The following is a 24752-nucleotide window of genomic DNA, read 5'->3' on the forward strand; positions in this document are numbered from 1 at the left end:
GAGTATGAGGTGAGTCACACCTGCTTATTGGATGAGAGAGGGATTGAGGAGGTGCAAAGAGGAGTGAGTGGACCTCCTAAAGTAGGCCACACATCATAATAATAATCCCCCACTTGTTTTCTTCCTCCTTTGTCCTGCTGATGGACCCAATAACACGTCAGCGACTGAGAGGGCTTTAGTTTCCATCGTCTCCTTGATTTATCCACAAGGAATCCTCATTAGCACCAACAGTCTTGCTGTCACACAGGATCCTACCCACAAGCCTCAGAGGCCCGGCACTCTGTCTCTCATCAGAGCTGTGACGCAGATCCAGGTTCATCAAATGGGGAGCTCAACGAGTCGGAATTGTGCGAGAAGGTTTATATCGCGTAAATGGGGAGGGGTAAAAAACAAAAAAAGGACTGTATTGTAGATTGTTTTTTGGGAATCTTCCTCTTTCGTTGCCGTTTTTTTAAAACTTGATTTTAAAAACACGGTGTCCCCGAGCAGCAGCAGGAGACTTTATATATATACATATATATTTTTTTTATGAACAATGGATCAAGTGACTACTTGTTTGTGAAAGAGGGTCCCTTGTAGAGTTGAACCCAAAGAGAATTATCAGAGTTTTAGCATCTTTCAGCTCATTGTTTTGGTTTTTAATGGGCCGCAACGTTACCGTTTTTGGTTTCGGGCAGCCGGCGAACAACACAGCGGAGCATTTAGCGGCTAAAGTGCGAGCTAGTTTGGGAAGCGTCCCAATGAGCAGTTGGTGCCGTCAGAGATTTCTAAACAGGAGCCCCCCCCCCGCTGTCAGACAGACTGTCTTTTCATTACAATCCTCTCCGACTACAGCCATGTGTGTGTGTGTGAGAGAGAAGAAGATAAAGAAGCTGACAGTGTAATATCTCTGATTGCACGTTAACTCACATACAGACTGTAAAAACACAGATATTTGGCTACGGTAACATTTCCCACCCTCTCATCTCACTCGGTGATGAATTTAAATAACAGCGTTGCGAATTAGCATGTGCCTCCTCTTCAGGTCAGGTGTGGGGCCGTGCATAAGAATGTCACATTGTCTTGGAGTCACCATAGCAACCACCCTTCCTCCCAGACAGAGACACACACACACACACACACACACACACACACACACACACACACACACACACAGGCTCTTAAGCAGGCTTTTCATTCTATCCTTAGCCTCTCCTCCCTCACCCCCTTCGTGCACCTGACTAGACGGCCATTTTGCCCCGAGAGCCGTGGAGACGGGGGCTCTGCTTTACATCTGTGACTCAAGTGTCACGGGTAGCCGACACACACACACACACACACAAACAGTTTGGACTCGACCGGTCAGACCCGGCACGGACAGATTCCCCTCCAGCTTGTTCTCATCTCTTTGGACCATGTTTCCTGAATATGTGAGTGCTGCACCTAATAGATAAAGTGTTAAGTGCATGAGTTGTTGTCAAATTACTGGTAGGAGTTCTTAAGTTTTTCTGTAGCGATTATGTACTTTTTTATGTACTTTATCACTGTTTTGTTGGTTGGAAATGATTTGCAGCCAGACTTGTGGTGTGTTATGTATAAAGTTGTTATTAGACACGGAGCTGAGGAGCTGAGGCGTGTCCCTCAGGTGTGCGTGAGGTCGCAGCATGCATTCGGTCCACGCAGAGATGTGGGACCCGCGGCCCCCGTCTAAACATGCCCCGCCCCTCCCCCATGTGACCACAGCCAGCCCGGCCAAGCGGATCACCTTCTACAAAAGCGGCGACAGCCAGTTCGGGGGCGTCAGGATGGCCGTCCACAAGCGCAGCTTCAAATGCTTCGACGCCCTGCTGGACGACCTCTCCCAAAAGGTTCGTGGGACAAGAGATTTCTGAGTGGATGCACCTGTACTGCACTTTAAAAAAAAGTGACAGAAAAGAAAGTGATATTTCCATCAGCCCGGCCTTTTTCGGGAGGGGGGCTTAAAGGGACAGGCGCTAAAACGGAGTGTTTCAGACAGACAGAATGAGAAAAACAAGTGTTTTTTCCTACATTAAGGCATAGATAGATACAGATATGTGCCGTATATACATGTGTGTGTGTCCACGTACAGGTGCCCCTGCCATTTGGCGTGCGGACCGTGACCACTCCCCGCGGCACCCATGCCATCAAACACCTGGAGCAGCTCCAGGACGGCGGCTGCTACCTCTGCTCTGACCAGCGCCAGGCTAAGCCAGTCGACATGGAGCTGGCCGGCAAGCGTCCGGGCATCTGGTACCATCACAGCCGGAGGCCCCAGCGGCCCGAGACCTCGTCCGCGACGCCGCCCGGCCATGCCTCTCACAGACAGCGACGGATCCTGCTGGTGAAGAACAGCGAGCCGGGCATGAGGAGGAGCCTGGTGCTCAGCAGGAGGTCCACCAGGAGCCTGAGGGCCTTTCTGGATGAGGTGTCCGAGGTGATGCAGTTTCATGTCCGCAAGCTCTACACTGCTGAGGGACGCAAGGTACAAATAGTTTTTTAATGTATGGTCATGATTTAGAGTGCTTTGTTTTGCAGATGACACCCATTTTAGGGGAAACCGTCACTGTGTGAATTTGTTTCCAGATTGACAGCGTGCAAAGCCTCATGACTTGTCCCGGTGTGTTGGTGTGTGTCGGCCGGGAAGCCGTCAGCCCAGTGCTGGTGAACTTCATCAGGAAGAGCTCAGAGGAAAAACTGCCCGGTCTGGGCAGCAGGTCTCCTGGTAACGGGGCCCGATCTCCTGCTGCTCAAGGAGCGAGATCGCCACCTCATGGAGCTCAGTCCAGAGCCAGCGATAACAGTGAAGGGCCTGAAAGCAGGAAGAATGGTAAGTTTGTTTGGGTAAATACCCAAAACACAAACTTCAATTTCAACAAGAAATCTAAAGTAGATAAAGGAGTGCATTTATATTCCCTTTTCTCTCTCTCCATTCAGTAAACTTTGGTCTGGAAACCAAAAAAAGCATCATCCACCCTCGTTTGGATTCCTCAAACTGCTCGGCCTGTTTTTCCTGGTCTTCAGAGAAGTCGTATGGCAATGGTGTCGGCGCATGCTCCCACTCCAGACCGGCTATTATGAACGACGACATTGAAAAGCGGGTCGTGGTCAATAAAGACGGCAGCCTCTCGGTGGAGATGAGGGTGCGTTTTCGCCTACACAATGACGAAACCCTCCGGTGGTCTACACAAGTAAATAAATCCCCATCTCTGACTCATGAATGCTGCCCCCTGAGCCAGACCCAGTCCCATTACCTGCAGCAGGGCCAATCAGAGAGCTGCTCTGACCCTGATTCCGCATCCGTAGACCCTGAAGGTGTGGACTATTCCAACCAACCTCCGCAACGTGTGTTGGAGGGGAACAACTGTCCCTGCTGCTATCAGAGGCCGGAACAGCAGTACGACTTGTGGGAAAACCCAGCACACAGCCACAGAAAGCCTCCCGTCCCTCCCCCACATGCATCCCGCCACACCCGCACTGTGATTCGACACACGCACTCTTCTAGCTCTTCCTCATCGTGTAATTCCAGGAGGGTGGTGCGCTGTCGAGCACGGGTCTCCAACCGCGGAGGAGGTTCAGAACAGAGCCAACTGGTGCAGGAGGAGATGTTTGTGACGGAGCAGGTTGAGCACAGAGTGGAGGTGGAGCAGGATGAAGAATCCCATGTTGAGGTGTGCAGGGTGAGCCGATGCTGCAGCCGAAGTGAAGCAGTTAGCAGGAAGTCAGTAGAGGATGAGCTAATGATGGAGGAAGAGGTAGAGCGTGCCCCGTCTGTTAGCAGTAGCTCCTCACATGTCCTTCAATCGCTGAAAGAGGACCAGGATGATGACCTGCCACCCAACTCTAAATCTAACAGCAGAGCATCACAGAAGTCCCATCATTCCAAACGAGCCTCTCCAAAGCTCTCAACACCTCTATCTAGCCAAGAGAATGCAAATCATGGCAGCGATGATGATGGCTCCGAAGGTTCGGCTGTGTCAACGCAATCTAACAAGACCAACCTCACCAACAATGGCCGCTGCTCTGCAACATCAAACGTCCTGACGGGCAGCGCAGCTCGTGCCATGTCCAGAACGTCCAGAATGTCCAATCCGGAGTTGGCAGGAAAAGAGGAAGTTAGGGCTCCTAGTGCCACCTCAGCCACAAGTCACAGGTCCAATGGCCACAAGTCTGGCTGTGAAGGCAGTGGTGCAGCAGAAAAAGAGGAGGGGGGAAGCCCCAGTGCTGTGTCGGCTCAGTCCAACATGTCCGCCAAGTCCAGCAGCTCTCACAAGTCCAACTGCAGTGCAACAGTTGACATAAAGGCAAGAGAGGAGGCAGAGAACACTGTGGAGAGAGCACGGAGCTCCTTGTCAGCTAAATCTGGTGCTTCGGCAAAGACCAGTGCTTCAGTCAAGATAAGAACTAAATGTGCCTCCCCAACTGACAATACAGCTGTGAAGGAGGATGACAGTAACAAAAGAACTCCCAGTGCACTCTCTGTTCAGCCTGTCACGGCGCAAAGACCTGATAGCGTCCTATCAGCGAAATCAAATGTGTCAGCAAAGTCCGGCACATCTTGCGGTCACTGTGCGAGAGCAGTATCTCCAGCTGATGAACCCGAAGCAACTGGACAGGAAGAAGGAATTGAGGCAGAAGAGCGAGCGGCGAGTGCCATGTCAGCAGAATCTAATCTTTCTGCCAAGTCCAATAAATCCCATAACTCCACCAAAGCTCCGGAAAGGTCCCTTTCTCCCAGGTCTGACACTGGAGAAGACGGAGAAGGAAGGGCAGCGAGTCAAGTTTCTGGCAGATCAGTCAATTCTTCAACGTCATGCAAGTCTAACGATGAAATCGCGGCATCTCCAAGCTCCAGGGAAGATGAGATGGAAGAAGATGAACAGCAGAGTTCTGAAAGTGTAATATCAGCTAAATCAGCAAAGTCTCGCCGCACAAATTCTCCAGCCAAAGACGCGGCAAAAACAGAGGACAGAACCCCCAGCGTCATTTCGGGGAAATCGCACACCTCTACGAAGTCCTCCAAGTCACAGAAGTCGAACCGGACCGCAGCATCTCCAAATCCAAATGAAGCCGATATTCCTTCTGCTGAGACGACTGGAGAAGCGGAGCAAAATGAAAATGGCCGGGTGCCCAGTGTCATCTCTGTCAAGTCAACATCATCAGTGAGGTCCCGTACTTCTCACAAGTCCAGCAAGAATCTAAAACCGGTGTTGCCAAATCCAAATGTCACCATTAAATCACCAGAGGGGGTTGACGAGGAAGGAAATGAGACAACAGAGAGAGCACAGAGCGCTGCATCAGTTCAATCTAACGTTTCGACTTCATCACATAAGTCCAATCGCAACGGAACAGCTGTGATTGATGTTGAAACAGCAGAGGAAAATGTTGTGGAAGACAATGCACCAAGAAGTAAACCTCCGGGCCAAATGCTCTCACCCAGGAGTGCATGTCCATCGCGGACCCGCTCACCCAAAGCTGCATCCCCGGTGCAACAGTTGTTGCCTGGCCCCAGTGTTGGAGAGACAAGAGGGCCCAGTACCTTGTCGGTTCTCTCCACAACCTCTGCAAAGTCCGGCAAATCCAAATGCAGCTGTGGGGCAGCTTCAGCACAGGATGAAAAGGAGGAGAAGGAAAAACAAGATGATGAAGAGCTGGAAAATGAGGAGGATTCTGATCGGGCTGCCAGCATCCTGTCGAGGAGAGAATCAGTAGGCACCGAGCAACCGCTGACTCGAAACTCTTCAGGGTCACCTGCCTGTCTGCCCAACGCTTCCCCCAATGAGGCTGTCAGCGACTGGCTGCGGCGCATTCCCACAAACAGCAGCCTGCTGGCGCTTGGTGATGAGCCGAACGAGGAGGTGGCAGAAGAGAAGGCGGAAGAGGGTCCCGGTGAAGTTGAGGAACAGGAGAAAGTGGAGGCCGAAGAGGGAGGAGCGAGAGAGGAGGGCGCCGGATGCGATGCAACAGAGGAGGAGCAGAGTTCAGATCCAGCTCCAGGTGATCCAGTGGAGGCGTCTTCTCGCCCCAGAACCCTGTTGTTGAGCGATGCCTCTCTGCCCAGGAGCATACGTTCCTCAGCCGCAGTGATGAAAGTTCTCCTGAGGTCCTCTCTGGGTCGTTGTCAGAGCATGCCAGAGGTAAATCAATGAGTTTCATCCTACATGTCTGTAGGATGAAACTATGTCGGCTGCATCTAACAGCTATTTATTTATCTTTAATGTATTAATTTATCAATTAACCAAAATGTGTTTTCTCAAATGACATTGTTATTATTTTAAATTATAATCATATGTAAGAGAGAAAAGCACCCAATCTTCTAAATTGATAAACTGGATTAAAGACATTTTTTATTAAGCAATTCAAATTTTTTCAACGATCGACTGATTGAGTTAAATTGACACTTTTCTACAGAAAACATTCAGAAAACATTCATAACAGATATATACCCACATTTAAATCATAATCTTTCATTTAAAGGATACCTAATTTACTAAGATGTTCTGTATGTAACAAATTCTCTTCTGTAGGTGTCTCCAGTTTATGGGCATAGACTGAGCACATCAGCCAGGGGTCTCTTGGACTGTTTGGCCCAGCTCCAGCTCATTGAGCCAACATTGAGCCCTGGCTTTGACCCACAGAAGGACCAGCACTATGAGGACATTATGACCATCCTTCAGTCCCTCTGGCTCACTGAACCCAGGAACACTGAGACAGAGCAGGCCAAGGACGTTGGCACAGAGCAGGTGTCTCCGCCGAGGTCCTCATCCGGGTTGGGAATGAGCAGTGGCTCAGGCGGATCAGGGAAGGAGAATGGAAACCAACCAAGCAAAACAAAAGAGGCCTCTTTACATGAGGATGGGGGAGCGGAGAAGGTTGTCAAAGAGGAGACAGACGTAGCAGAGGAACCGGCACAAAGTGACGAACAAAGTTCAGTCCTTCCGAGTCTGGACAGCCCAAAAGCCACCGAGAATCCCTCGTCGTGGGACAAGAGCTCTGCTAACGGCGGCTCCAAATCCCCCACCGATAACGAACGCGATGACTCCAGCTCGGCCACGCCCCCGACCGTCCTGCGAGCACCCTTGTCAAAAAGACAATCCCAAGACCCCGATCCGGTGTGGGTCCTGCACCTCCTGAAGAAGCTGGAGAAACAGTTCATGGACCACTACACCGACGCCATGGCGGAGTTCAAAGTCCGCTGGGACCTGGACGACAGCCTCGTCCTGGACACCATGATCGGCGAGCTGAGGGACGAGGTGAGCCGACGCATCCAGAGCAGCGTCGAGTGCGAGGTGAGGAAGATTCACAGTCGCGCCGGCAGAGGGGGGAGAATGCCCCGGCCGCCGCAAAAAGGGAACCTCTCCAGGGAGTCCACCATGACGGAGAAGAGGCGTCGGATATTGAAGGTAATTCCACCAAATCCTCTTTACAAATATCAAGATACTGCTGCTTGAAAAGGTGGAAAGATGACGTTTGATTTCTTTTTCAGGTCATGAAGAACCAGTCATTGAAAACTGCCGAGTCCTTGGGCGACGGAGAGACGACGGGCGAGTGCAGCGACCAGCGGAGCGACGGCGAGTACTGCCCCTGCGATGCTTGTGTTCGCAAGAAAATGGACGCCCGGCCACTCAGAGCGAACCCGCTGGCGGCCAAAGCACCTGTGATGATGGAGTTTGACCTCCTTAAGATACTGCAGCTGAAGAAAAGCCCTGCGCCTGCAGATGTGCCCGCAGAATCTGCGGTGGGGGGAGGTGATGGCGAGGTCACAGACGAGGAGGTGAGGAGTTTAGAGGTACTGCAAGAGGTAGAGGAGGAGGTAGAGGAGGAGGAAAGTAAAGAGGACATCAAAGCTCATGTTGTTTTGGAGGAGACGATCCCAGAGGAAGATGAGGAAATGGGGAAAGCAGAGGATGGGGTTGAGGCAGGAGAAGAGGGGGAGGTAGAAAATAAAAAGGAGGAAAGTAGTGCAGGTGATGAGGAGCAGGAAGAAACAGGTGGTGAGGAAGCAGGGGAGGAGGAGTCATCAGAAAATGGCGAGGAAGAGGAGGAGGCAGAATGCAAGTGCCAGTCTGCTAGAAATGAAGAGGGAGAGGAGGAAACAGCAGAAGGAGAAGATGCTGAGGAAACTACCGACAACACAGGTGACGACGAGACGGGGGAGGAAGAGGGGGAGACAGGAACAGGGGAAGAGGAGGAGGAGAGTGACAAGGAGATGGTAAAAGAGGCAGCAGCAGGGGAAGGAGAGACCACTGAAAATGTCGAGGGTGAGGAGGAAGAGGTGTCTGAATTTAAGGAGGAAGAAGAAGAAACGACAGGCAGGGAAAGCGGAGGAGAAGAGGCGTCTGGGGAAACAGAGGATGACAACGCTGCAAAGAAAGAAGAATCCACGCTGGTGGAGGAGTTCGGGGAGGGAAACGTCAGCGCCTCGGCAGACGATGACGGGGATGAAGGCGCCGAAGAGGGGGAGTCACAAGGAGACGAAAAGGGAGGAGAGAGTGAGGAGCAGGGAGGGGAGGCATCAGAGGAGGAAAGAGCCTCATCAAAGGTAGGATGAAACAAATGACCATCTGGCTCAACTTTGACCGCATGTACTTGCCGTAGTTTGGCACAAACAAAGTTTATAAGCAACACAAAACTTAATAAATCGTTTAACATCATGTCGTTTCAAGCAGATATGACATTTTGAGAAAAAAATGTGAAGCTAAGCTTTTGTATATGCCGTACAGATAATGAATGATTGATAATACAACACAGTTGTGATCATATTCATATTTTATATTGATATTAAATACATTTTATATTCATATTATCCAACCAGAAACCAATGAAAATTCAAATTAGAATCTATCTAGAAAGGTACAGACTCAACATAATTTAATAACATTTATTGATCTTCTTTTATGTGGCAAAAATATTTAGGATGCAACAACTATTTTGTGTTAAGTCGGTCGAATGACATAAGTGACTGTTCCCGAACAAGAATGACCGGACGTCCTAGTTTGGAATACCAATTTGAGCACAACCTATATTTAAACACAGCTGAGTGTTTATTGCACCTTTAAAGAGGAATCTGACCTTCTGCAGCCCGACCGCTAATTCTAAGCCTGTGGGAAAAGATAATCTCGCTATCCGATTAGACGGACCGAGCAAATCTGTTTTGTTCGGCAGCAAACACAGCGCTTCTGCTGCCGGACGTCTGCTGTTGTTGTTAGTCGCAATCAGTTTCCTAAAAAACCTTCATTGACTCTGTTACTGCAGCCTATTCTCACTGAGTGACTGACACCAATTTTAATACCAACCATTACTTTTGCTCATGGATGTATGACTGAACAGGCCAACCGGGCACAGGCCCAGACAACTTCATAGAAACACAAAACAACTACAAAGAGACAGAAAACAACTACAAAGAGACACAAAACAACTACAAAGAGACCGAAAACAACTACAAAGAGACACAAAACAACTACAAAGAGACACAAAACAACTACAAAGAGACACAAAACAACTACAAAGAGACACAAAACAACTACAAAGAGACACAAAACAACTACAAAGAGACACACAACAACTACAAAGAGACACAAAACAGCTACAAAGAGACACACAACAACTACAAAGAGACACAAAACAGCTACAAAGAGACACAAAGTGACGACAAAATGACCAAACCACACAAACTACCTCAGAGACAAGACAACCGAAAAAAGAAACAAAAATTACATCAAAGAGCCACAGAAAGACCACAAAGAGACACAAAAGTACTACAAATAAACACAAAACACCAACAAAAAGAGGCTATGGTCTTTTGCATGTCTGTGCCCAGGGGCCTGTTGTCTCATCATCCGTCCACGCTTCGACTATGTCACCAACATGTAGCTATAATCACTCAGCATCCCAGTTGTACCCAATTTAGTCGACAACAACGGTTCAGATGATTGACTGTTATCTTGTTGCACCAGGACACCAGCGCCGACGAGTCGGGACCCGAGGGGGCCAGAGCCACGGGAGAGGAAGGTGCTGTCGAAGAGTTCCAGACTGAGGAGGAAGGGGACGTAGAGGTGAACAAAAGGGTGGATGGCGCTCTCCTCCATCAGTACACCAAGACCTCTATGGAGTCCCAGTCCGGCTCCCTGGAGGACGTCGACACAGACGCGCACCATCACCCTGTCATCTCCATAGAAGTGCCCAAAATGGCTGACGGTGGATCGGCTGGCGGCGGCACGGGTCAGAGGAGAAGCCGCTCACTCGTCAAATGCCGCAAACCCAAAGAGACCGACAGCGAACTGGATGACTTTTGACTCAGACTCCCATAAACCATTGCTCTGTCAGCGACCACGCGGGTAGAACGATGTAGGTTCACAAACTGCAACCACAAACTCAGAACACTCGAAGCACTTTATCTCTCCGGATCGGGCGTAGAATCTTGAAACCACCACCTTATCCTATTTAATTATATATTTGTATATTTTTTAAGTGAATTGTACGTACGAAGGGATGTGTCTATTTCTGTATTGTATGTGTATAAATAAGGTATATTTTTGAAACAAAAAAATAACATTTTTGACACCTACGGGTGTATTATGTGAACTCAGTGGACCACAGGTGTATTGATATATTGAATGGAGGTATGTTAGATGTTAATTGCCTGTTTCTGTGGAGTTTAACAGAACCAGTGTATTGACACCATCAGTTCAATTCTTTGTGTATTTTCTTGTTTCATTATCTGGGGTTTGTAAGGTCATCTCCTCGCAGTTACTTTGCTACTCTATTAAATCTGTTGTCCGTAAAGAAGCCCGCTGTTTTAAATCGTCTAAAGCTCTGTGAAGTAACCCGATCACCTGGGAGGAATAGTTTGACATTTTTTGGGAAGTGTTTGCTTTTTTGCCAAGAGGATCGACACCACTCTAGGGTCTAGGAGCCAAGTATGAAGCTAAAGCCAGGAGACGGTTAGCTTAGCTTAGCACGAAGACTGGAAAAGGGGGGAAACGGCTAGCCTGGTGCTCTAAATCGCAAACTGTATTTTAGTAGCTTTATTGTACGATGTAAATTCAGCAATTATACCTCATTAACTTATGTCGTCCGATAATTGCCCGGGATTTTTATTCCCGGGTTTGCAGTTATAAAACTTCCAAAACGGAGCATCTCTGAGGCGAGCGTTCGGAATTTCAGGTTAACCTCTCCTCTGCTGTTTAAATGTAAGAGGTGTGCGTTTGCGTGACGCTGATGCCTTACTGTATCCATGGTTACATGGCGGTAGATCGATGGAAACAGAGGGGGAGATCTTGAAGAGGTCTTTGGTTTCCCCTCTCTCTCTCTCTCTCTCTCTCTCTCTCTCTCGCTCTCTGTTAGTGGCTCTCCTGCAGAATCACAGAGGTTGTTAAATTGGCTGGAACGGGTCAAATCTGCTCGTTAAAAATGATGGAAATATATACTTTGAACCCGCTGAATGAGCTGACCTCCAGGCTCCTCCTGTGTGTGGTACCAAGGGTGTGAGTGTGTGTGCCTATGCTGCTTATCAGTCTGTGACGTCACCAAGTGAACATCGTGTACCTCTAGCAAGTGAATGTAAGCATGTCGATGTGAATAAATAAGTGCACAGGAAAGGATGATTCTCGTGTTCCTAACCCGGCGTGGCGGTGTGCGAAACACTAAGAATGCTCCCCTGATACAGATCTTGATGTGCGCTTCACCTCCCTTCGCTCCCCCCCCCCCCCCCCACTGCGCTTGGCTCCGCTCCAAAGGTTTCCAAAGCTGCTCAACTGCTCTCAAGATTCACAGGCGTCGGGCTAATCCAGTGCCTGTGAGCCACAAAGGGATTGAGGCTAATTTACATCACATGGACCGATATGGTAGAGCCTGTACCTGCAGAATACTGTTGCAGCACACGGGGGGGGGAAACTTCATAACAAAGTATCAGTTGTAGACATTTTAACAGAATTCAGTTGTGCGGTAATTATGCCAATTACGGGAAAAAGTGGATCAGATTGAGTTTTAATTCAGACATTTTCCTGATTTTATTGCACACACTATATTCTAACATCTTGTACCTACAATGTGAAGCTACTTTCATAAAAACAGTGTCTACTAGTACATTTTCAGGTTATTATGCTTCTGTTGAGGTGTCAACTCTGCCCTCCAGTGTTACAACACGGTGTTGTATTTAAGGCCCTCCACAGGTGCCAAAATTCAAACTCCTTCTTACAAACAGCATAGTTTTTGGCTTATAATAATCAAAGCGATGACCTTTGACTCGAGTGTCGTAATTACACTAAATGTGGTAGAAATCAGTTCATCTGCTGACCTATGACCTCTCCGTGGAGGGGAAATAGAGGGTTGATTACATGACTCCGTGGGGAGATTACATCCCGCTTGTCGATTATGACAGGCACGCCTCCACGGCCTCCCTCACGATTGGATGTTGCTCCAAATGAGTCCCCGCCTCCCGGAGAGATCGACCCGTCAGCAAACAGATCAAAGCCAGAGGGACCGCCTACACACAGAGAAGATGAAACAAGAGACACGCCTCCAATCCATACGTTCCTCTTTCTGCACCGCTCTGCCTCCTCACCTTGGTGCCGCTTCTAGCAGCGCGCGCATGTGCGCTGACGTCGGAGGACGTGATGTCCGCCGTCAGCTCGTCCACCCGGTAGACGGCCTTCAGGAGAGCCTCCTCGCACCGGGACTCCGGACCACCGGACAGCCTCTGGAAGCAGAAGGAGACTTTCAGTGTTTACTGTCAATCTCCTGATGATTTTCTTGCAAATGTGTTGGGAAGTTGCACCACTAACGTACAATATGTCCTGCATTGTTACATAATCTTGGAAGGACCCCTATGTCAAAATCTAGTTCTAAAACCTGAATTATTTCAGTTTATTTAAGAAAGTACACTGTTTAGATGGAAACCTGTGTAAGAAACCTGTGAAAAGTATATGTTTTTGGTGGAGTCGTCGGTTTAACATCCAGTTTATTTCACGTGAAAGGTGCATTTTTACATACCTGCAGTAAACGTGTGGCTCTGCGGTAGAGTTTGCTGTTGGTGACCTGCAGGTCCACCATGTGGTTCTGGTAGATCTTCCCCTTCAGGACGTGAGCGCCGGTGCTCACGGCGTTCAGCAGCAGCTTCGTGGACAGCTCCCACTGCTGAGAGAGAGAGAGGACCCGGGATTGATTTTTCTCTGCAGTTACGAAAGCTTGACTCAAAGGCAACAGTGGAAAAAAATTAAATAACTGTCATCTACAAATAAGATTTTCAGAACACGAGAAATAAGAAAAACTGAAAATCGATAAAGAGTACGTTAGTTTTACAGCTCTGCTGGAGGAGGGTGGGAGACAGAGAAAAAGAGAGTAAAAGAGGCAGAACTGTTATTTATCGTGCTCCAATGAGTCACTGAGTCAATGTGTGTGTGTGGGTGTGTGCGTGGGTGTGTGTGTGTGTGTCTTTGCTGCTGTACCATGTGCAGTGAGATCCCTGAAGCAGGTGACGGCCAAGTGAATTTTAGTGAAGATAAACACAGCTTGTTGATGTCATCCTGCAAAACAAAAAAGTAGACTTTACTAGATTCACGGCCGGACGGACGGACGGACGGACGGACAGACAGTTACTTGTTACAGTTACTTGTTGTTCAGCAGCTGCAGTGTCTCCATCAACCCGATGATAAACGGCGTGGAGGTTGGACGTCTTTTCTCTCACTGTGCGCGCCAGCTCCACCACTTCGCCGACGTTGCCTGCGGAGAGACGGCGTCAGGACACGCGGCGTCGATGTGATATGGAGTCCAAACATGAAAAAAATAATTAAAATGTCTCACCCGAGTGCGTGTAGATGAGAAGAACGGCGTCCCGGTCATCAAGAGAGGGCAGCACCAGACGCAAGAAGTCCTCGTGTGCGATGCAAAAGTCGGGACCCTAGAGGACAGAAAAGACACGATATGATTGGAAACCTCTTAAAGGATACGCCGTGTACTTTAGAAACATGGACAGAAGTTTTTGCGGTAGTTGTTAATTCCTATGTATCACATCAAACCCAATATTTGATAGCATTTACGACTTTATACAACGTAGTTTGCATCGTCAGTGGCGGAGTCCGCCATCCCAGTGCTGAATTCAAATAGTGTTCACTGGAAATGACACATGCACAAACAAACTGAACCCTGGGACTTGCAGGACTAAGAAGTTCACAGCGTTAACACACGTGAAATCCGAAACAATATAACTTTAAATATATTAAATAATACATTTTTTACAGGGTTTTTTGTCCTTTTTTTACTTGCACAATTCGAGTAACTCTCGACTGAATGGAGACCACCCAGCGGTGCAATAAAGACTTCAGCAGATTCATTGAAAGCAGACAAGTCCTACTGGGTTTCACAAAGCAGGTACATACTAATCCTGCTCTGGGTTCATCTAAAAAGTCAGAAACGGCGGAGACAGATGTGTCATCACGCGCTGCAAAATGAGAGCTGGATTTCATTTTAATTGGATTACACTGGATTCCAGTCACATTAACACTTTGTAAGGCCATGTAAGGATTTCTTTAACACCCACAGATGAGCCGAAGCGGAAAGCTTTGAGTTTGGAGTCGGCTGGTACTGACGGCACTACTGTAGCCGGGAGAAATGTTAAATCGGCGCCTTTTTATTCTGTATTTCTGGCCAATAATTACATGTTCATAAACTCGGTGGTGTTTTCCTCTTCTGTTTAAACAGTTAATCCATTGTTTCCATTCACATACCAGTGGACCCTCATTGTTGTTCAACTCTCTGTATCCTCCGCTGATGTAGCCCCGAACATCTTCACAGCCTTTCTCACACAGACACACACACACACACACACACACACACATCATGCAGATGTCAAAGCAAACCTGGTAAAACGCATCGCCTCAGATCATTCATGAATTGACTCCCCTCACCTGCTCCGAACGTGGGGACACACTCGCTGGCGTCGATGAGGCCCAGCGTGCCCAGGGGGCCCCAGCCCAGGTAACACACGCGCCCGCCACGCCGCAAGCTGAAAACATAAAAATAATTTGACGTCCTTTTTATTTCAGTGTTTTTGTGAAGAACGACGCTTGGAAACTGGCAGCTAAAGAGCCGGGGCGACGCTCTGAATCTCAAATCACAAGTTGAATAAAAATCCAAGGTTACAGTGACGGGTGTTAAGAACAGGATGTCCCCCCCACCTCTGCCCGGCTGCCTCCAACAGAGCGCCTATCCCCTCTCTCTGAGCGTAGGTGACCTGCAGGGTCTTCTCGTATGCTCCCATGTGCTGCAGGAGGCCCCTGTTCAAACACAAAGGAGCTGACTTTAGATCTTTCTGCTACACACTCGGGTACAAAGGTGTTTGGACCCCCGAATGCATTGATTATGCAATCCAATAAAATATTGGATTTTCATTTTCCTGGCGAGACACAATGGAAAACAAACTGCTGTTGTGTTATAGAACACATTAGCTTCGGTTTGGCATGCATTTTAATGAAGAAAACACTAATTTTGGCTATTGGCTGATGCAGCAATGCACATGCCTTCTTCTGTATTTACATTATCATAGAATTTGTATATACTTGGAGACTAGAGGTTCTCGGTGGACTTCGAAATGCTCACTTGGGAGTGACGGGCGTGTCCGCGAAGGTGGCAGCGTGAGCCGCGGACAGCACGGCCTCCAGGAGGATCTTGGTGGCGCTGCCTCCCTTCATCCTGGACGAGCCGCCGATGGCTTCTGGCTGAACACACATTCACACGCCAGTCTTAAGTACGGACACATGCGCCGTTCTTGGGTCGCACGAGAGGAGGTTCTCACCCCGACCGCCGGGTTGACGAGGAAGGCCCTTTGACGCGTTGCGAGCTCCTGCATCCTTCGTGCCACACTGCGAAAAGTGAACGTGCAGCCTGGAATGCGCTCGTCCCTGACACGTTGTTAAATTTGGGATGTCAAAAAGAAACTTTGTTAACATCCAAAATGGATATTTCATGCTGTAATATTATTGCACACACCTGGCCTGATGTGTAGGATTGAAGCCAACCAGTACGGGAGTGTACACCTCAGGGTGCTGCAGGCAGAAGTCCAGCTGACCTGCAACAAATGGGGCCTATAGGCGACCAGAAACCAAATGTACACAAACTGGCGTAAGTTATCTGCGTGCCTGCAAGTTCCCGACTCATGCCCAACACAGATATCAGCTTTCGACCAATTGGAGTGACTTACAGACAACCCGCAGGAAATACCGATGAACAAGACACGCTTCTGTCCCTCACAGACCTGCAGGGCGGCAAAAACACGCAGTGGTCAAATGCGTTAAAAACGCTCGATGATTACACTCACACACACTCCCTCTCCAGCATGTCCCGGACCTCCTTCAGATTGAGCACGCCCAGTTTGGGGTCATCTTCAGGAGCTTCTTGGGAGGATAGCAGAGCTCTGAGGAAAATGAGATTTATTTTAACCATGAAGTGAAGTCAATGTAACTCCATAAAGAAATAATACATTCGTCCTCTTATGTGTGAAAAGTTGAATTCCTTTGCCAGTAGATTATGGTGGCTGATGTTAGCTCGATATTCCTGTGTAACATCGCAACGCAGAAGAGGTTTGCCGACTACTGGTCTTTGCTTGTGCTATTGTAACAGTGCATTAGTTTGTCACAGATACAGTTTTAATAAACAAAAGCAAACGGACCAAGTAATGACACTTAAACAGCAACATTGATCTGAGGTTTGCTAACGTTAGCCACCGTAAGCTAAAGCTGCAGTAGAGTTATTGCTGAGGAGTTCATCTTTTCCTTTGCATCTAACGTTCGCTAAGATTTTCTTGCTCGCGTCAGCTAACATTAGCCATTCGTAAGCTAAAGCTAAATTAGTTCTATGACTTTGATTTGTGGGTGGAAGATTGTTATTTCATTGTTATTGACCACCAAATACTGGTGGTCATGTATTCCAGTGTGTAACAAAACCCCAACATACCTGTCTCCTCCTGCTATAATGTAGGAATAGACCGAACTCCGGTCCAGCTCCCTCAGCGCTCTGTTAAAAGCTGACTGACAACACACACAAGCAAAAAAACAGCACAGGAAGTCATTTTTCCCATAAAACAAGTGAGATTTGAACACATGATTACATTAAGTGTCATTAATCTAATATTACTGGCGTGGTCTGGCTTGTACGATATCAGTATCCGTTGTTGAACAAACTGTTTGCTTCCTTATTCCTGGTGGGCAGTGGGCTAAATCACATTTCAGGGCAGCTCTTACCGCGACGAGGAAAGCCAGTCGACCAGAAGTCCCACAACCGCTCAGTACGATGAGACTGTCACGGGGATCCTAAAGAAAGACAAGACTTCAACAACACACCTGACTGAGCAACAGAAATACAGACGGACAGAGAATAGATACCTTGAGAATGTGCTCCACCTTCTTAGCAACCTCCGTCAATGTTTCCACCACTTGTTCACTCAAAAGCCTCTAAAAAAAAAAAGGAAATTCAAATAATGACTTCCAGAAAAGAACATATTCAGAATAAAGGTTCATTACAGGAACATCTGTACCTGGTAGGTGGCTCCCGTCCCGTCCTGAAACATCTGGGCGTCACAGGCCTGCAGCATCCTCACAATGCAATCGGGCGAAGCCCGGTCGATGTCGCGCGTCAGGGGGTTGGACTTCTCTGAAACAGGAAGTGACGGCTCGTAATCTGGGGACTGAGAAATATCAAATGTACATTTGAAGAACAATTCAACGCATTTGCTGCATTGAAACACTCTGTATACTAGCCAATCCAAGACGAGAATCATTTCTTAGTAGTAGCTAATAGATACTGATAATACAGTTTAACATAGAGGAATAGTTTGACACTTTTTGCTCTCTTGCCGAGAGTTAGACAAGAAGATTGATACCACTCTCATGTCTGTACGCTAATTATGAAGAAATCTGCATAGCTTAGCTTAGCATAAAGACTGGAAACTAATGACACAGCTAGCTCCAGTCTTTATGCTAAGCTAAGGCTAACAAGTTCCTTACTGTAGCTTCATATTTAGGGGTACAGACATGAGAGTGGTATCGATCTTCTCGTCTAACAACGGGCAAGAAAGCGAATATATTTGTACGTATCACCCGAAACGTACCTCCCACTCATGCATAGCAGAGAGACTGCAAGTCCAGTCTGATCCAGCCATGGTGCGCGAGTCTGTCCTTTTCTCCCAAAAAACAAACAGTTAGTCACAAGAAATGTCCCTCTGTGTCCGTTCCCGTTTTGTCAGTCACAGGGATTTGAAATGAAAAGTGTCCGGCTCTATCTGTAGTGACAAAGTTCACTTAAGGACCTTTGAGACTGAGGAGTGAAAGGAAATAGGGACCTCTGTGTCGCACACCAACACAAACACAGAGTATCTGTGGATTGATAGCGGGAGGAATCGTTTTTTTGCAACTCTTTTATGGGCAAACGAGAGAAATAAACTGCAATAACTCAAAATGTGCCAAAGCAACAAAAAAGAACGCGAAGATCAAACTCCGACAGCGAGCAACAGAGGGTTTGGACACAAACATGCTTTCCAGCCCTAAATGATCCAAGTGATTCTCAGCAGTGTGAAAATATTTACGGCCCAGCAGATTGTGGAGTCGAGTATGTTCCCATCGCTTTCAGAGTCAGTCTGTTTGCAGCGAGCCTCTCACTCCCACGACTGTCTGTCATAACAAGCCGGCTAATTTGCCGTCAGTGACACATGCGAATAAACAACTAACATTATTCCTCCTCGCACTTCATATGTATGAATCTATCTTTCTTTCTTTTTTTTAACACAAATTGAATTTCACATAATCTCATAATCCTCTTCTCGTAACACCCTGGGAAAGAGACATTTCATTTTCTGCCATTTTTTGTACATTCATTGTATAATTTCACATGTTTCCCTCCAATACTGTTGCTTTTTTGTGGCATCTTCAGCCTCATCCAATTTGGATTTACATGTTTTCCCAGATGTGACACAATGTGCAGCCTCGACTTTAAGGATTTCATTTTTTCTTAATTCATGAAAGGAAATGTGCACCAAACATCTACCCAGACATATTTGGTGTTATTGGCATTAAGTGCAAGTGTCAGGGGTCACACACAAACATACGCACACATATATACAACCATCGCCTCCCTCCATCTCCCTGTCCTCCAGCTGCGGTCGTCATGGCAACCAGGAGGCAACTCTCCAGTGGACAGAGAGAGACAGAGAGAGACAGAGAGAAAGTGCAATTGCTTGCACAGAAACGTGCCTCTGAGAACGAGGAGCAAGCGCGTGCGAGATGAAGATATGCAGCACGTGCTTTGCATATTTCTGAGCCTGTGTGCATGTGTGCGTGAGCGGTTAGGCAAAGTAAATTAGGTGTGTGTGTGTGTGTGTCACGCTCGTGAGAGGGGTGGCTGAGCATGCACGTGTTTAAGACGTATGGCTGTGCAGGAATACTCAGAGTGCCCTTTATCATTTCTCTATGATAAAAAACAACAACATTGCTTCTTATCTCACTCTCATTTCCTTCCCTAATTCATCCCTCCTTCCTTCGTCATCTCCATTTTTTGTGGATTAATCCCTCTTTTCCCCCTCGTCCATCCCCGACCCACCCACCCATTTTCTCCCTTAAATCTTCCAGTCATCCTTTCTCTTTCTCATGCATTCTTCCTGTCAATCTTTTCATCCCTTTGGAGCAGCTTCCGCTCGAATCATCTTTTCTCTTTTGCTCTCTCTCTCTCTCTCTCATGCACTCAAAAAAACGACGCTTTCAACGAACTTAATAAAATCATGGAAAGGATTTCCACATGATTAAAATGCTTTCTTTAAGCATAAAACAATTATGTTGATCCAACTTAAAGTACTTGAGTAGGATCAACTTAATTGATTAGGGTTGGTTTGACTAATTCTACATTAGTAAAAAATACAACAGTCAATTAAGTTGGACCAACCCAAATGAATTAATTGAATCCGGTCCAAGTAAAATAGGTTGGACTAACCCGAATAAATTACGTTGATCCAACAGAATTGCTTTTTGCTTGAAGAAAGCATTTTAATCGTGTGGAAATCCTTTCCATGATTTTATTAAGTTCGTTGAAAGCATAATTTTTTTTGATTAAAACGTGGAGTTGTCAGGTGCTTGTATGGGTCTATAGACTCATACAAGCACCTGACAACTCCACGTTTAATCGTGTTGAAATACTTTCCATGATTTAGCTAAGGTAATTCTAAAAATAACTTTAGAGTGTTAACATTTTTTAAACGTTTACCGTGAACCAGAACTGAAACTTAAGTTTTAACAAAATATACAGCCGGCTGGAAACATAACAAGACAAATGGGAGATGTTGCAATACAATTGTATTTCTCAAAGGAGGCACTGAATAATGTTTTAACAACCAGTTGCTTGCAAACATACATATCAAAATTACAAGTTTTTTCAACTTTCTATGACATACATACATTCAAAATAATAAAGTACACTGCTTCACTTATTTTTGAAAGTGCCAATATAGTGGATCTTGGTACTTAATCCATTTGAAAAAAAACAAGCGGTCTAAAAAAACAAAAAACACATTCCTCTTAAAACCTTTCAAACATTCTTCTTAAAAGATTTCAAACATTCTTCTTAAAACATTCCTTTTTACATTTTGCAATTACTAACTTACTGCACTTGTCGTTTAATGTCCTGGTGAACTCACAGGATTACAGAAAATAGCACAGAAACACGGAAGTTTCTTATCTGCTTTAGCCATCAGTGGGCAGTCTCAAACTAATGGAAAAGCTTTGTTTTGAGAGCTTGTCCTTTGATGGATAGTTTGTTTCCATCATGATCTTCTGCAGAGCTTCGAATGTGTACTTGAGCTCTGGAAGGTAGCTCAGGTTGAGAGCATACACGAGCGCAAGCAACATTGACACCGCAAAAGGTACCTTTTCCAACTCATCTAGCACTTCCACCCCCTCCAGAATGACTCAAACATCCTCAGGGTCATCACTGGGCTCTGCACCTTCTTTTCAAATGACAAGGATTCCAAAGACGGTCTCTGCCATGGCCGTTTGACTGCTTTCGAAATTCTGTGACAAAACAATTAACAAGGGCAATAATTTTCACTTATGTGCATTACATCCCATTTTTATTGCACATGTTAATTTGACTGTATAAACAGCTATCAATAACTTTATTCACATAATTAAAAGACATTATGACTACCTGATATTAAATTGTTTCACTGAGCCATGGTGAGGTACTTCAATGACTAAGCCCTACCAGTGGCTTGTCTGTTACCATGAGATCAGTGGTTGTTATTCTAGCATTACTAAGGTAAATAAAAGTTTCACGTTTTTAAAGCTAATGGCAACCAAGAGGAAACCACATCTATTCCAACTGTGATCATCCCCAAATAAAGATAAAGGTAAATGAACATACCTTGTATTCCATCACCAGCTTCTCTGGATCTTCGTTCAGGTAGACACAGACCTTTGAGGATGCATTCTCGTCTGACGTCAACGCTGTCAGTCTAAGTATGCAGATAAGAGAAAATAACATTAGGAACACCATCTCAACCAACCAGCTTATTAATCACAATGATTAACCATGCAATATCCATGTGTGCATTAGTATGTGAACCCTTGGGATCCAGTAGCTGCTGGCGCCTATGACTTCAACTACACCTTTCCTAAAGTTTCTTATTAATCTCCCAAGGTTTTTGAATGTTCGCTACCGATCACAGCTTGGCATCACCACCCTAATTTCAGAAATGCGTATTATTCTGGAACCTCTCAGTTCATTTTAAATTTCCAAGGGGCGTTATCAACAGGTGCAGACAACCAATAAGAGCAACGGGGAAGTAAAAAAATACAAAAGCTCTACGAGTAGAATAGCCTCTCTTCAACTTTTCCATTGTTATCATACCTGGGTTATGGGTACCATGATGCTCTTGATCTTTCTCCCTTGAACTCCACCTTTCTTGGCATACACCTGGATCAGGTTTTCAGAGTGAAGATCCAGCTGGGAGAAGAACTTTGACTGCAAATTGATTGTTGTGATTCTCTTGAATTCTGCATTCACCTACACAAAAAAGAAATTAGTTTGGCTATTTTGTTGTCACTGTTGTTAGGTACACATTTGATATTGCAGTTCAGTCCGTTCAAGACATGCAAATGCACAATACACGCATCTTCAACTGCAGGGTTATCTTCAGTATGTTCATCTTCCTCAGGATTATCACAGGATTCTTGTGAAACTTCACTGGTTGTAACTACATCTGGCTTGAAATATTTGAATGTATGTGGATTGTGTTTCCTGGTCTTGTGAGAGTGAAATGTTCTGTATACATTTGTTTGAACACTGCAACCCCCAAACATACAAGTAACAGTTTCTTGACTCTTCACATGAGTGCAAATGTGTAAAAAAGAATCCTTCTCTGTGGAAGATCAATACAAGTGCACAAATGACAACTGAATGTTGACAATTCTAGCAGCTCCTGGGAGTTTTGTTGAAGATGGACTATACTTAAATGAATGTGCAAAGCATTCCACGTCTTAAAAGTACATGGGCAGTTTATGTGTGGGCATGGATAGCGCTGCCTGTGCTGTCGTCTAATATGTTTTAGTAGCTCATATCTACCAGATAGAGATACACTACACTCCATACACCTCCACATAATTTAGCTAGACCATCACACATAAGCTTTTTAACATTGGAATCGCTTGTTCAGTGAGAAACATTCACCGTTTCATGCCTGGCAGGTCAGTGAGGTTGACCAGGACACTCTTGCGGTGGGATGGTGCAGTCAGTGAGGTTGACCAGGACACTCTGGGGGATAGCAGACACAGGACACTTTTGCAGTCAGAAGTTGCTGCAATAAAGTCAGATAGAACAATCAATGAAGGTTAAGTTATTAAGTTGTCTTGATGAAAAAATGATTGTCAAGGAAAGTAAATATTATATATTTTTCTCACTGTGACTTTCTGCTATTTGTAAAAACACAGCATATTTGTAAAGATTCATCATGTAAAAAAGAATATAGATACATTTACTTCAATTATCTTTTATTAATTCAATATTATTAACAAATATAAATGTTACCCCCAAGTTAACACATCTCTTCTATCATTGGAAAGATAACCAATCGGAAAATAAATACAATCGGGCCTGTAGCAACGTCCTCGTAGTAAAAACACAGAATTCAGCATGTTCTGCATCATAACAAGCTGCCCTTATTCACTAATGAATCATACAGACGTCTCTTCAAACAAATTCCCCTGTTATAGACAATGAGCATTCATCTGTCGTATAAAAATAACTCTTTCTGGAACATATGGTAAAACAATACTTACAGTGATAAAGTGCACGGTTACAGTGACTCTAGATTATTTGGCAATGGATGTCCACACAGCTTATAACTACTATCGTACCCGCTTTCCTCAGGTAACGCTACTCCATGACTTTAGCTGTGGTTGGTTGTAGAGAGAGAGAGACCGTGTCGCTGTCCGTAAAAACATTGAGATATCTCGGCTCCAAAGTGTGCAACGTAGCGCGAAGGCTCTGATTTGAATCCGGTCAAATTGTATCCATATTCGGCTAATCAAACTCAGCCACCCTCACCCAAACTCTGCTAGTATTTAGCTTAGCTTAGAAAGTAAACAAGACACGCGTGTATTACGTCTGCTGCATTCGGCAGCAGTAAGAAACGGCTAACGTAAGCAGGCTAACACAGGGACATGCGGGAGAAAGTCAAACCCACCCAGACTGCAAGGTCTGCAGCACACAAGTCCACAACATCACCCTGCAGGGCATCACTGGTGTGAACAGTCTAATAAAACCGTGCAAATCTCAGGGAAAGGTTAAGTTTCCCTGAAATTTACGTTAGCAGTAAGCAGGCTAACGTAAGCAGTAAGAAACGGCTAACGTTAGCACGGCTAACGTTAGCTCAACGTTAGCGCGCTAACGTTAGCACGGCTAACACAGGGACAGTGAATCTACACATGCGGGAGAAAGTCAAACACACACTGAGGTCTGCAGCACACAAGTCCACAACATCACCCTGCAGGGCATCACTGGTGTGAACACTGATAAAACCGGCTAACAGCTAGCCGTGCACATGGGGACTGTTGGCTTTTTAAGTTTGGTCGAAAATAACAAATAGCCTCAACAGAACAACTAGCTAGTTAACGTTAGCTAAGAGCTGAAGACATTTATGCACATATTATTTTACATTTAGGCGGATGATGGTGGATTTCTGCTTACCTTTTCCATGTGCAAGCCAACGGTGTGTCTTCTTCTCAACAATCTGCTTCTGAAGAAGACTGCCTTCGCCTTGATTTTCGCGGTCATGCCTAGATACTCGATTGTCTCAGTTTATCGCAACATGAATGGATCTAATAAATGTTACGTTTTTGAAGTTCATGCAAATCCTACATGACTGAATCACGTTCACATTGGAAACATGAATGAATGTCGTTCGAAATACATGTTACACTACAGTAAATGTAACAGCCTCCCAATATCCTTTTTTTGAGTGTGCTCCTTTCATCCGTCCTCTAACTCCATCCCTCTTCTCCATCCGCGGCCTTTCTAACTCCCTAGTTCCCATACTCTTCTCTCTCTCTCTCTCTCTCTCTCTCTCTCTCTCTCTCTCTCTCTCACACAAACACACACACATCCATCCCAGTTTCTCGTATTCCTAAATCCTCTCCTGTGAGACAGGTGGGAAGTGGAGAGAGATGGATGGATGGATGGAGGGGGATTATTGAGAGAGAGGGTATGGAAGGTGGAAAGGA

General features: G+C 46.0%; 2 protein-coding genes and 1 long non-coding RNA gene across 5 annotated transcripts; 1 reads left to right on the forward strand and 2 right to left on the reverse strand.

The window, feature by feature from the left end:
* Window positions 1–1643: 1643 nt before the first annotated feature.
* Window positions 1644–10292, forward strand: LOC306797478 (uncharacterized protein; the record flags this gene model as incomplete). The annotated part of the gene is made up of 7 exons (XM_079296844.1): window positions 1644–1847; window positions 2090–2482; window positions 2584–2827; window positions 2935–6134; window positions 6525–7400; window positions 7484–8539; window positions 9954–10292. The coding sequence occupies 7 exons, from the start codon at window positions 1644–1646 to the stop codon at window positions 10290–10292; spliced, it is 6312 nt and encodes a 2103-aa protein (XP_079152970.1).
* Window positions 10293–12370: 2078 nt separating this feature from the next.
* Window positions 12371–18166, reverse strand: gckr (glucokinase (hexokinase 4) regulator; the record flags this gene model as incomplete). The annotated part of the gene is made up of 19 exons (XM_079296562.1): window positions 18101–18166; window positions 17528–17677; window positions 17376–17444; window positions 17235–17303; window positions 16948–17021; window positions 16342–16408; window positions 16196–16249; window positions 15985–16079; window positions 15791–15896; window positions 15595–15713; window positions 15174–15272; window positions 14904–15001; window positions 14724–14791; window positions 13801–13897; window positions 13610–13719; window positions 13446–13523; window positions 12991–13134; window positions 12563–12697; window positions 12371–12484 (listed from the first exon to the last, which is right to left on the reverse strand). The coding sequence occupies exons 1-19, from the start codon at window positions 18149–18151 to the stop codon at window positions 12371–12373; spliced, it is 1797 nt and encodes a 598-aa protein (XP_079152688.1). The 5' UTR covers window positions 18152–18166.
* A 2147-nt stretch (window positions 18167–20313) lies between these two features.
* On the reverse strand, window positions 20314–24509 carry LOC306797394. Of its 3 annotated transcripts, none has more exons than XR_013773124.1 (5): window positions 24220–24509; window positions 22702–22828; window positions 21883–22038; window positions 21397–21487; window positions 20314–21044 (listed from the first exon to the last, which is right to left on the reverse strand). It is a non-coding gene; the product is annotated as an uncharacterized lncRNA (long non-coding RNA). The 3 variants fall into 3 exon arrangements; XR_013773125.1 differs by lacking the exon at window positions 24220–24509 and adding an exon at window positions 23717–23964; XR_013773126.1 differs by lacking the exon at window positions 24220–24509 and adding an exon at window positions 23310–23631.
* Between the last annotated feature and the right edge of the window lie 243 nt (window positions 24510–24752).

Source organism: Melanostigma gelatinosum (genome assembly GCF_949748355.1).
Source record: "Melanostigma gelatinosum genome assembly, chromosome: 24".
NCBI classification, from domain to species: Eukaryota; Metazoa; Chordata; class Actinopteri; order Perciformes; family Zoarcidae; genus Melanostigma; species Melanostigma gelatinosum.